Source organism: Triturus cristatus, chromosome 6, assembly GCF_964204655.1.
Source record: "Triturus cristatus chromosome 6, aTriCri1.1, whole genome shotgun sequence".
Classification (NCBI taxonomy): domain Eukaryota; kingdom Metazoa; phylum Chordata; class Amphibia; order Caudata; family Salamandridae; genus Triturus; species Triturus cristatus.
This window is the reverse complement of record NC_140589.1, coordinates 422,830,107-422,844,234: the sequence shown is the minus strand read 5'-3', so window position 1 is coordinate 422,844,234 and position 14,128 is coordinate 422,830,107. Positions and strand designations below refer to the sequence as shown.

Sequence of the window (14,128 nt, the reverse complement as noted above, 5' to 3'; positions counted from 1 at the left end):
ATATAATATATGACCGATTTAGAGAGAATGTGGGCAAGCAATGCCAGCCTCTGTCTCACTCATGACATTAGTACCATTGAAGGATGGAGGAGGGGTCTTTAAAAGAGTTTCTAAATTCCAACACATTTCTGACGTGCTTTGTTGCAGTGAGCATCGAATCAGAGAGCTCAGCACAAACTCCCCTGCCACAAAACTAGAGCGCTTCTCTCACTAGCAGGCCCTTGTACCAGCTCTCCTGTTGCCTTGAACAGGTCTGCCTTGCTTTACTGCGGATGCTGCCCTTCCTCCCCTGATTCCCATGCCCCCGCCTTCTGCCGTTCTTTCACTCTGCTCCCGCTTTACTGCCAGGTTAAAACGTTCCCCAGTTTTATTTCCTGTATTAGCGTGTTTAACTTATGCCAGGAGAACTTGTTTTCCTGTTTAGTTAGCATCCCTGTGTGTCTGCGCTACTTGCTGCGAGCCAGACCGCCTCACCGCTCGTTACTGCTGTTTCACTAATCCTGCATCCTGCCGCCCAGTGCCCCTCTCTCCCCCAGGACCTACTTAATGGAGGCTGCAGGATGGCTGTGCCCAGAGGGCGTACCAAAGGCAATCTTGCCTGTGCCTGTCTGCGCCTGGACCACACTTAGCGCCAGGAACCCTTGCTGCTCAAAGCCCGATCTCTCTGCAAACATGCCACAGAAATCTGAGACACCATCATCACCCTCACACCCGTCGTGATCTTCATCACCTAGACTTGGCTCAATCAGACTTCAAGCAAAAACATTGCGACCGCTACACCCCACGGCTACTAGATGAAACAGACCGCACCAACAAGCACGGAGGAGGCATGGCCATCATCCACAAGGAAACCCTCAGATGCACCACCACCAAAGACGACACCACACCAATCATGGAATACCTCACCTTCCAAATTCAAACCAATGGAAAGACAACCACTAGAGGAGCTCTTGCCTACAGAACCCCGGGCGCCCGCCCCAGCTTCAGTAACCCCATCTCCTCCTAGCAATCGACTCCAAGCACCATAGCTTCTTCAGCGAGCTCAACTTCTACCTTGATGCCCCGAACGACACAAACTCTGCCAACCTTCTGGAAAGCATGAGCAACACTGGCCTCACGCAGCTGGTCACCTGCCCCACAAAGCACCGGACACACACTGGATCCCATTCTCACAGCCAGTGACAAAGTCAAGTTCAGCCATGTCATCGAACTAACATGGACCGACCACAGCATCTTCCACTTCACCAGCGCAGGCTCCTCAGGCCCCACCACCAAGTCTTCAAACCCCATGTACCGCAGCTGGAACAATATTACTGAGACCTAGAGGACAAACACCCTCAACACCACCAGGCCTGACACTACCAGCAATCTGCAACTGGCGTTCAGAATTCAGACTGGATCTTCAACTGCACCTACAAGGTTGCCCCCATGAAAAGGTCAAACACCAGCAAATCCAGCAAGCACGCCAGCTGGTTCACCCCTGAACTCTAGTCCATTAAACAAGATTGCAAGCAACTGGAAAGACGATGGTGCTCCAACAGGAATCCCACAGACCTCACTACCCTCAAATCAGCCCTCCGAATATACCACCATCACCTCAAAGAAACCCAAAAGGACGTCCTTACAAAATACATCGAAGAAAGTGCCAATCACACCAAGGAACTCTTCAGCATCGTCAGAGTGGTCTCCTACCCTTTAGCCACAGAGAGAACGATCCACTCCTCCCAAGCTCTCTGCGACACCCTGGCGGACTACTTCTACAACAAGATATCGGACACCCAATACAACTTCAACCCTCAACTCTCAGACTTCGGCAACCTCCTGACACCAACTGATGCCACCTACCGCCACCTGCTCACCGAATGGAAGCCGCTCACTACACTTAACACCACAGCCATCATGACTTCGATTCACTCCGGAGACCCAACTGCCCTCTGCCCACACCACGTCTTCAACCTGGAGCACAAAGAAATCAGCAGTGCACTCACCGACATCCTCAACGAATCCATCACCATTGACTCCATCACAGGATGCACTCACAGAATAGGCCTACTGCCCTTCACCTCTGAGCCCAAGAGCATCATCTGTGGCGTCCCCCAAGACTCCTCCCTCAGCCCCACCTTTTCCAACGACTATATGGCTCATCATCAATACCCACAGACTCACCTACTACGCAGACGACACCCAACTCATCCTCTCTCTCATGGAAGACCCCGCCAACACCAGATACAACTTCCGGAATGCCATGACTAAAGTCTCCAGCTGGATGAGGTCCAATTGCCAGAAGGTGAACATGCACAAGACGAGGTGCCTATCTTCAGAAAGAACACCTCACCGTGGGACGTCACCTGGTGGCCCAGCTGAACTCGGACACTCACAGACTCCCACTGATCACGCCCGCAACCTCATCATCATCCTGGACAGCAAACCCCCTATGAAGTGCCAGGTTAAAGCTGTATCCTCTTCCTGCTTCCACATCCTAAGCATGCTTCAAAAGATCTTCAGATGGATCCCCAACACCACCAGGAAAACAGTAACACAAACCCTTGTCACCAGCCGACTGGACTACAAAAATGCACTCTAATCCAGAACCACCCCCCAACTCCTTAAAAGACTCCGGACTATACAGAACACTGCAGCCAGACTCATCCTCAACCTCCCCAAACAGACCAGCATCACTCCACACCTCAGAAGTCTCCAATGGCGCCCCGTCCAGAAGAGGTGCCAGTTCAAGATCCTAACCCACTCCTACAAAGCCATCCACAACCTGGGACCAACCTACATCAACCACTGTCTGACTTTCTGCCAACCTGCCAGACAACTGAGTACCGCCTCCCTCGCCCACGTACCCAGCATCACCCGAAACCACACCAGAGGTCGTTCCTTCTCCTACCTCACCGCCAAGTCCTGGAGCAACCTCTCCCTTCAAACCTCACATTCACTCGCTGACTTCAGAAAGGGACTCAAGACCTGGCTCTTTGACTACAGGCCTGCAAAACCTCAGTGCCTGGATAATCCCAGGGGTGATTAGCTGCTTTATATAAGTACCGTTTGATTGATTGACTCTGATCATGAGGCTTAGGAATCTAATTTAAGACCGGTCCAGGGAAGGAATGGATTGCCCTGCCCAAAACATGTTAGCAGAAAACTGTTAGATTACCGGCACAAACCGCAGGTAATTTATACAGATTACACATTGTGCTTTGCAGGTGCAAACACAAACAATGGATCAGACATACATACATGCCTAAAATGCACATCTAAAAAAAGGATTGGCATTTGGATTTCAATTTGCCTCTATAACCACAAAAAAAAGAAAAACAATGCTATTCTGGGACAGTCTTCTATGTTAATGATTTCTGTTATAGCAGTACTGCTATTGTACTTTAGATCATTGCTATGTTGAAGTCCTTTTTCTATTTCTATTGGCTACCTTGGAGCCAGCTTTAACAATAAGCCCTGGTCATCTGCAAACACAACTTGATGCACAAACTACTCTTCCTAACAATAACTTGACATGCACATTATTTTTTGGGAGTGGAGTTTTATATAGCGCAAACTAGACCCGAAGGTATCAGAGCACTTTATATGAGCACCAGTTATGTTGCAGACACATTCATTTTTGTTAGGCACAGGGAGATTAAGTTATTTGCCCAGAATCACAGGATGTTGAGCGTCCCTGCAGAGACTCAAACACGGTTCCCCAGCACCGAGGTCGACCGCCCTAGCTGTTAGGCCACATCATCTCCCCTATTCTAATGGTAGAGTACATTCTGATGGAGGATCAATCCAGGCTGAATATCCTAATTCGAACACAGCTATCAGAAGTTTAACTAATTGTGAAATAAAGAGTACAACACCCATTTGGGCACAAAACATATGCCGCAAATACCACTGACAACACTCTAGAGAACTTCACATTCTCCATCATCATAAAACTTCAAGCGGCTTCATAAGCCATGTCCTACAGATCCAATGGTTAGAACCCAGCAGATGGCAAAATATATCAATGATGGCAGGCACCGTGCCATCGCTTTTGCCACCGGAATCAACAGCATGGCCCACTAGAAACCAAATATATGCCTCATCAATACCATGAGATAACCAATTAACTGTAAATGCATTTGTATTGTGTTTCACTTACGAAAACGCACCGTCAGACAGGTTGGACACTACACCATGAGGGTGTGCTTGGCAGGAAAGATTTTGTATTAACAATGAGGTCTATGTGGAATGTGCATGAGTGACTAAAGTGGCGCTCTTGTCCTTTATTGGGTTACAACACTTTATTTGATGGCAGGAAAGCAGTGAGGGGCAGAGTACCTGTAGTTTACATTAGTCAACTGCTGCAACTTACTTTGCAGTTCCCCTTGGAGGTTTGTTTTGTTTTCTCTTTTAGAGGGGCGTGGCGTTTGTGTCCGACTGCCATGGCAGTTATTTTTAGGTCTAGCCTAGCACAGCGTGCATGCGCTGCCCTGCGAGGCTTCTCGTAATTACTCTAAACTTCTCTGTGTGGGTCTGACTCCCACCCCCTCTCCCCCCATGCATTGGGTTGGATTTGCGTGTGTCATTTTGGAATCAAAGCCTGCAAATGGCTAAAGGTGGGTGCATGTCACACCTCTTTTCAAAAGGTTCACCCCCAAGGCGTTTTGCTTGCGAGCAGCAGCGCGCAGGGTGGCTGCTGCAGTGCCTCCTTACCTCCCATGCACCACTCCTCCTTGTCTCCCTGTGCCTGCCCCCCCACTCCTCTTGAGCTGTTTGTTGGTTTTGTTGCAGATTTTATAAGCGCGACTCGACCTGAACACAGCACTCTCTGCAAGCTCGAAAACCAGTAGGCGCTCGCCTTGATCATTCTTTGACAGAGAAGAGTGCCCTCAAACCTTTGTGTAGCAATTCATCATCTACTACTCAGTCAAGCTCTAGGTACGAACAGAGTCAGGGCAAGGTGATACAATTAACCTACGGCGTGCCCCGGCATACCTACCACAGTGCCATAACCGGGGCCCACACACGCATTCGTCAATGAAAACAAACCCCGCCTGCCTGCATGTCTGGCCTTTGTTTATTTTTCGTGATTTGTTGGGTGACACAAAGCCCCACGGGGAGGCTTGTATTAGCAGCACGCCCTGCGCGCTTTCACTTTTATAAAGGGTTACTGCCGCCCCACGCAGCACTCGCAGGATGCCGGAACTTGTTCAGTCCCTTTGCTCAAATGTTTCGGTGTATTTTAAACCTGTACACACTTTTTACAAGTTTCTTTAGTCGCTCAGGTTCGTTTTTTTAAACTCACTGGTTATCGACGTCTCTTGCTTCCAAAACGAACGTGCTCCACTGGCAGCATGGTTTCTGTTTTTTAAACATACGGCATTTACGTTTCATTTTTTATTAACAATGAGAAGAGCCGATGCAGAGACCCCGCCCACACCCAGTTGCCAATGTACGTGAAGGAGGTGGAGGCAAGAGACTATGTGCAGTTTTCCACTTTAACTCACTAGCATAAGCTTCAGCACTCTTCCTCCTCCGGCCTCATGTGCTCCAGAGCAAAAACACAGGCCAGGAAAGCGGACCAGCACTACCCCTCCACCTACCTGGTGAAGCCCTGACTCCAGAGTATGAGCAGTTGGGAGTCCCCTCCCACCAGAAAGATTGAATGGCTTTGGGCTTCTCCGGAGCGATCGTCCTCATCCTGGACTCCAGTGCCTCTTGGTCTTTGTGTGCCCGCCCCTACCACTCCTCTTTGTGCCGGAATAGGGATTGACCATGCAAATCGGGGACGCCTGGTCACCATTTACTTCTGCCTCTGCGCTCCTGTTCGTGAAATGGCCCTAAATTGGTCTTGGTGCGTTGTTTTCCAGCCTCCATCTCGGAGTACCTTTGAGACAGACTTCTGTTAAGATTTCAGAGCAAAACCGCCTGGCTAAGTTTTATTACTAAGAAAATTGAAATACAAAAATTAAAAACGTGCGAGCTGTGGACCGGCTGACCATCAGCCTCCTTCTCTTGAAAGGTACCTCGAAGGGTTTCAGTTCAGTTCAGTTCAGTTCATAAGGCTTTATTCGGAGCTTAACACAAAGTCCATAAAAGCACATACATTACATTTTAAAAAACAACATTTAAATACAAACAAAAAAGATAGACCCTAAAAAACATTCCTTTATGCAACATGGTCAAACAAGCAATTAAAATACAGTTGAATGACAATTAAAGAAGAATACTAGGCCTTGCCTTAATGGCTTGGAGAAGAAATGTAGCAGTAAAAAAGCAGACATCGGGTGAGGGGTTAAATAACAATTTCATGGTGTCTTTAACTGTCCTAACTCCATATTTCTTAAAAACTGGTTTTAAAAAGGCTATACGAAAGTTGCCATAGAGTGAGCAGAACAATAGAAGGTGCAAAGTGCTTTGTACAGTAGTATAATCACAAGGGCAAGGGCCAATCGGGTGCTTTTTGATACTTGGGAACGCCACTAAATGGTGAACGATCCCAAAACGTAATCTGGTCAGAACGAACCGATGGGAAGGTCTAGTTACAAAGCTCGAAGGGTTAATAAACTCTACTAATACATGTTTTTGAAAGTGTGTAGAATTCTTGCTGGGAACAATCAATTGAAACAAAATGTTGCTTCCAGACAGAGGAGGCTCTGTACTCCTGTGCAAGCATCTGCAGCTGATGTCTGACGGGAGGTGGCAGGGGAGGAGTATCATTGCTTCTGTCTGAAAGGCTGAGAAGTCTGCCTGCTCAGCAAGAAGTTTGTCCCGTTGCTTGAACGTAGTTATATGCCTTCATGTGATGGAACAGCCGCGAGTCACCTATGTTCGCAATGTTTCCAAAATATCAGAGTCTAAAAACAGCATGACGCTCAATAGAGTACGAGTTATCCCCAAATTTTAGGCAGTTCATTTTTTGTGTGGTATTTGAAGTTAACGTGCCAACTTTCTTCCACTCCTCCTGGAAGCGCTGCATGTCACCTGTACTGATGTCTGTACAAGATACACTAAATGATGACCGCCCGTGTTCTTGAAAAGCAATAAAGTACTATTTAAAACGTGCTCACTTTCTTAAACAGACTGAACTGAGGGCACGAAACCGTTACTTTATTCACAAAACATATTTTCCCGCTTCTAGTGATATGATTCTATGCACACAAGAGTACTTCACTACCCGCCTGCTGGGGGAAGTGGCAGCGTAGTTCAGATAGAACGGGCAAGAGGTGTAAGAATGACAGAGGTGTGTGGTGTTTTATTATTATGTAATATATCAGCAGTGCTATCAGGCCTTCCCACGTGCACCATCGCAGATCTCGTATCCCGCTACTGCAGGCCTCTTTCTTGCCATACTTTGTGAATTGAGGTTTATTGACTCTATAATGTGCTGCACAGCTAAACCCTTATGCGGTCCCAAAGGTGAGACCTATTGGCTATGCCAATGCTTGTTAACATTTGTAGTGGGCACTAGAAAGAAAGAAGACATTGATCCAATAGAATCGTCTGAATTAGAGGCAATGCACAATATAACCTGCTGTTGTGCTATTGGAATTCTAAGAACTGTGCAGTGTCCAGTCTTAAAGCTGCAGGGAAGGATACATTTAAGTCATCCACGATGGTAGCAGGTTGCATTTCAGTTCTAATTTGTACCGTTTTGCAGCATCAGTCTTACTGATGGGTGGCTAATCTTTCTGCACTGAAAGCATGATCTCTGGATATTGTGTGGATTGGTTTAGACTAGAGGATTGATGGTGGGTGACTGAAAGTACATGTGTGCCCAATGATTTTCCTGATTAAATGTTGCAGTGGGATTACGGTTTTGAAGGTCAAATGTGGGAAGGAGATATATTTATGTATGGTTTGGCTGCAGGCATAGGTATTCTTATTAGGGCCGCCAAAAGAAGTATAAGAGTAATTTAGGCCCTATATTGATTACAATCCACACTTTGAATTTGTTCAGGTTTTTGGAGCTAAAATGCTTGGTTTGTCCTGCACCTTATTTAGAATAAGCCAGATTTATTTTTAATCTTTGAATTTCAGGTGGTCTAGTATAATCCATGTAATTCATTGAGTTCCGACAGGCGTTACCTGCACTGAGAGTGCAGCCCTCCTAAGGCTCCTTTATTGAATGAGAGAATGGTTAGATGAGGTGCTCATCTACCAGACTCTGCAGAACCATCCTAAATGTGTTTTTGTGTACCGAGAGCGGGCGGAAAAAGTCTACGCTACACCCAAGATACAACAAGCATTTGCAATGCAATAGGTCTCGCATTAACGCGAGTTTGAGCTATTGACATTGTAAATAGCAATGCCTTTTATTTATGTTTTTAAAAAGAAAACAAAAATAAAAGGCATTGTTATTTGCAATGTCAATAGCTCAAACTTGTGTTAATGCGAGACCTATTGCATTGCAAATGCTTTTTATAAAGGTGTTTTTGCTGCATGGGCATCCAATCCTTTGCCTCTCTTCAGAGTGCATAGAGTGATGGTCACATATGTGCCAACTGTGATTACGATTCTCTGAGAAAGTGTGTGAAGGAATTACAAATGTTTCGAAATATGGAAAGCACCTGGGGAAAACTTTTTGGTGGTAGACACCACTCCCCTTGTGGGAAACTGGCTTGCTCGCTTTTGTTTTGGCATGCCCTATGCGGGCTGTGAAGTAAGAAGGTGATGGGTGTCGAGGGGACGTGAGCGGCATCCGTCTAAGAAAAAAATTGAACACCTGCCTATTTTTTAATTTTTTTTTTTACAAAGTAATCCCTGTCCCTAACACATGGCATTGGGAAACTGAAACATGTCTTCAGGACATGCCAAGTCCGCCCTTGCAAAAAGATCTTTGAAGCCTAAGGAAATAATTCATTATCTAGAGCAAGAGTGTGTAGAGCAGAGGCCTTCAAACTGGGGGGAGAGCCCCCCTGGGGGGCCATAAGTGATCTCAGGCGGGGTGCCAGTCTCCGGCCAAGAGAAGCAGCATGCTTTGTTTCAAGTGTTAAAAATGCAATAGGTCGCGCCTTTGATTAAGTTAAAGCCATTTGCTTTGCTAATGGTATTGTACAGCAAAGCAAATGGCTTTAACTTAATGAAATGCGAGACCGATTGCATTATTCCCGTTTTCAAATTCTCTAAATAGTTGTCTAAGTTCTCAAAAGACGGTAATTACCTCATGTAGTGTTGCTGTGCACGTTTAGTTGAAAGTTTATGCTTATGAAATAAGCTATTCTCAAGCATAAAAATGAATGTTGCATCGTTTCTCATCAAAATTACACACGCCGCAAGCTCTCAACATTGCCAGCATACAACACTTTTAAAAAGTTTTAAACTTTTTTTGGGGGGGGCAAAGTGAAACAAGACATAAATCTCAGAGCAGTGAAGTCACTCTACGTTCACAGGACCTGGAGCCTGAGTAGAAATGTAACCCCTGTGTCCATTCCTTTATTTCCCGGTGTATTCGGCACCACAGACCACTGCGGCCCTTGATCTGCTGGGAGCTGACATGCTGACAGGGCTGGGGAGACGCCGGCGCTGCTCCAGAGGTGTGATCCTCCGTAGTGAGTGTGCGAGTGGGCATGGAGTGGCCCATAATGGCTGGGGAGATGCCGGCGCTGCTCTGGAGTTGTGATCCTCAGCAGTGAGTCAGCGAGCAGGCATGGAGGGGCCCATGATGGCTGGGGAGATGCCGTCGCTGCTCTGGAGGTGTGATCCTCAGCAGTGAGTCAGCGAGGGGGCATGGAGAGGCCCGTGATGGCTGGGTTCTGAAAGGAGCGCTGGCAGCACCTTAATAGCAGCAGCGACGGCGCATGGCACAGCAGCAGCCCCATCACCTGGCCTGCACCACGGCCCCTGACACTTGCAAAGTCAGTCTGGGGGGTGCCCCAGGGGCACCTGAATGTTATGAAATGAACGCGCCTCTCGCAAGATCGCACATCCCAGCCAAACAACATGGAAGTGCGGGTAGGGGGGTTGCCCAACACGGAGATACAAGCGGGAGGGTGGGGTGATTAACAAAGCACAGACAACGGGAGCGGGGAAGGTAGGGAAGAGGGAGGGGGGTAAAAGAAGGCACCAAAGCAGTCGTTCCTGCAGTAAGAGAAACGGAATAACGAAAGTAGTGCTCACAGTCTACATAACGCCTACCGTGTTAAAATACTTTACAGTAAATACAACAAACCGGTACCACTGTAATGGAAAGCGCCGCGGCCAGCCGTGAAGCGAGGACGGAGCATATTTAAACAAGCTCTTTGAAGAAGTCACAATGTTACAAGCGCGGCCGAAGCGGACCGCGCTTGTGCAATTTAAGCTGCCCGCAATGACAATGAAAAACAAGCATTGGCCGCGCAAAACGCGATAGGGGCGGGGAGAATGAACAAAGCGCGAGATGCGATGGTGGGGGGTGGGGGAGAGAAGCGGGAGTGTGGTGTGAAATAGCAGCAGGGAAGGAGGCGGAGAGGGGCTATGAGGGAGAGCGACGTAAAGCCATATGGCTGCTTTGCGCGCGTGCACGCCTCGTGCACTGTAGCTCTATGCCAGGGGAAGCACTTTAAAAACTCACTTACAAAATGTCTCAAAGAGACAGCTTTCGCTGTCTCAGCGAGACCTAAAAAACAACACATGGATATTTACTTGAACAAATGTTAACATTCTGCTATATTCCTTGTTAGACCACTGGTCACCAAAATGCTATCATACACCAAGGACTTGAAACATATGCCCAACCTTTCAACAAAGTCAAGATTGACCCAAATGAGGAGTTAGTCATTGGAATGGATGTAGAATCCCTCCACACCAGCATTCCTCATAAGGAAACCTTAAGAGCGATAGAAGTACCACTCTACCATTCACACTGGATCTACAGCACCTCTAGAAATGTAATGATTGCATTGATAGACCCATCCCTGAGAGACAGTTTTGTTTTAATTTGACAGCCAATTCTATCTACAGACCCAAGGAACATCTAAGGGCACTACTTTTGCCGCTGGCCTGGCTTGTCTACACGTTCAAAGTTTTGAGGTAGATCATATTTGGTCTGACAATAATGCCTTGAAATAGATCATTAAACTATGGCGTTGCAACATTGATTAGTTTATTGTTATCTGAAGGGATGACACAGGAACAGCAAACAGTTTTGTTACATGGCTCAACAGCTGAAATAATTTCCTGATTTTTACATACTCTATATCAAACAATACGTTGCCATTCCTTGATCTGTCCGTTTCATTTAGGATGGAAAATTTACCACCAACATCTTCCATAACCCTATTGATAAAAACAACTCGTTTTGATACAATAGGTACAACCCCCTCAGAGAGTTCACCTTTAGGACCTCTTTATGACTTTTCAAATTTAAATGACTAAGAATCAAGCTCAAACCCTGACAAACAAACTCATTGTTCGATAATATCCAATTCGTACAACAGAGAGCCAACAAGCAAGCTAAGAAACAGAGATATGCTCTCTTTAAAACCTTTCCAAAAGAGAAAGGAGGACAGCCTAATCTGTATCACCACTTTCAAATCAGAATCATATAAAGTAAAAACATTATCAATAAACAGTGGCAGATCCTCTGTTCTAGAAAAATAAAATTAGAAAAAAAGAAATTTTGGGAAAAGCGCCAATTTATGGGACCTTTTGGTCCCCTCACGACCCAACAAGATCAATAAGGAAACAGACATGCTATAATGGGGTCTGCGACCTGTAACAGGTCACTACCTATGTGCCGAATGTGGCAACTGCCAATATACTACAGCAATGAAATGGATATAGGTTACATATACCTTTCAGATTACAACATACTAATTGTAACTCCACCAATGTGGTGTATGTATCATGATATATATCCCTGCTCCCTTAAGTATGTTAGCATAATGTCCTGGAAGGTCCAGATGAGAAAAAATGAGCACAGAAGTAATGACGGGTGCAAAACTCTGTCAACAAAATCAACTGCAGGACATAATGAAATTGAACTAAAGTGGTCAGCTCTAGACCAAATCAAAGAAACCAATGTACCTATGACACACACCCTTGAAAAAAAAATCATTTTCTCCAGACTCAAATTACATGATTACAAACAGAATTATGGATTTGTGTGCCTTCACCTACTTGTAAGGTTGGCACACCCAGAAAACATCACAAACCTTCATAGCATTAAATTTGTGAATACCGATATTCTATATACTAGCAGAATTTTAGCATTCTCAAATACACTGTGAATCCGTATCGGGGAATTTAACGCTCCAAATTGGATTTCAGTGCACCAAAAAATTCAGAATATATGTCCCTATAACTTTACTTCTTTCTACTTTAACATCGCCTCCTCCTCATGTAAACCAGATTGAACTGTCCCCAAACACCTACATGTTTGGAATGTTGTATATGGTCGATTGTTATGTACAGCGATCTGCAGCTTTTTAGAGCCATTCTTGTGTTTTACAAACACCAAAACAAGATAAAATAAATGATTACCAGATGGCTTGTTGAATCTAATATATTAATCCTCATGGTAGCTAACATACTGCAATAAAGGAGACACAGCAAGTAACTTACCAGTAGGGGAAAGATTTTCCCTTCTGTACTTCATTTCCTGTAATCTTTTTTCCATTGTATTTCCACGATGTACTACTGTAGCCTTTGGGCTATACATTAATTCGCCATCCTCATCAAATAATAATACTGGAACATCAAATCCTAAAAAATTAATATAGTAATAATTGAAGTTTAATATATGTAATATATGATGAGTAGCTCGTAATAAATACTGAAGAAACATGCATCATGATCTCAATTCAAACAAACCATATATTCGCATAGATATCATGCAAATATAGAAATACATCTATTATACAAGTATTGCACAGTGAATACAGGTATTTAAAATAGATTTACTTACACTATTTTACACTGCCTGGTCAATTTACAGCATTGGATCTGAATGTCATATTGAATAAACTAGTTATATTCCTTGCATTTTTTGCATAGTGTGGTGTCACAAATATGCCTGGAATGTTTCTTCAATATTTACTGCTGTCTATGTATAACCTTTTAAAAAAAAAAAAAATTGTATTTAAGTGTTTTGTAGCCTTGAAGAAGTCCTTTTGGGCGAAAAGCGTTGGCTACAGCTGGGTACAGCAATATAAACAAGCATTGGCATAGCCAATAGGTCTCGCTTTTGGGACCTTATAAGTATTTAGTTATGCAGCACAATATCCTTGGCTCAACATCAACTTTTGCATGGCTAAACACTTATAAGGTCCCAAAGGCAAGACCTATTGGCTATGCCAATGCTTGTTACACTTGTTAACACTATCTAGGCATTGGTTACACCTCATTTGTTCCAGTTCAACACTCAAATATAGCATAAGCAACCAGAAAGGTGACCAGTCAAGCTTTGGAAAGGGCCTTCTGGGTCAAGCGATGGGTAAGTCCAGGAGCCTTGATGTAGCAGGAAGCAATCAACAATTTCAGGGAGCTCAAAGCAGGCGGGGGATGGGTAAACAAGGTTACAACAGAGTGTGGAAAATTGGTAATTGTGTTGTGCAACTCACAGCCATAGCTAATAGGTCCTAAACAAGGAAGAACTTTCCATAATCCTAGAACTAGGAAGCATATCGCAGTGGTGATTTTAGATATAGCAAGGTCTAAACTCATGGCTATCATCTACTTTGAAGCATGCACCGTGTAAATATCTATGTTCCATTTAACTTGCATCTTTGGGTGACATCACAAATATTTTGCTATGGACCAATTAAATCTGAGCTAAATCAAAATTGGGCTGACCTCGCAAGCATGCACCTGCAACCTGATTCGCTCGCACAATAATCAATGCATTTCCCTCAGAATTAGGGCATGATTTAACCTTGGGGCTCTGTATTAGTTCGGTCCACAGTGTTGCAACCACATCTAGAACATGATTAATTCCCTACACTCTCCGATTCATTTACAAGTAATTCTCTGCATTTCATTTATTATTGTTTGCGTGGGCAATACAGATTAATATGCAATAACAGATTAAGTGAATCCATGGAAACAATAACTCTCAGACATTTCTAGAGCACACTTGTCATTTTGAGGTAATTGTTGTTACCTTACAGATGGAACTGGGTTCTTGAACACCAAGCAGCTCTCAGCCCTCAATTTCCACATCTAA

At 44.8% G+C, this 14,128-nt stretch overlaps 1 protein-coding gene across 5 annotated transcripts in view; it reads right to left on the bottom strand.

Moving 5' to 3' along the window:
* The window catches only part of MCPH1 (microcephalin 1), a 1,335,298-nt gene that overhangs the window by 1,135,714 nt on the left and 185,456 nt on the right, over positions 1–14,128 (bottom strand). For all 5 annotated transcript variants that reach the window (XM_085610826.1, XM_085610823.1, XM_085610822.1 and 2 more), the window contains exon 6: positions 12,529–12,669. In XM_085610826.1, the coding sequence (XP_085466952.1) occupies positions 12,529–12,669 (141 nt within the window). The remainder of the gene's footprint in view (positions 1–12,528; positions 12,670–14,128) is intronic.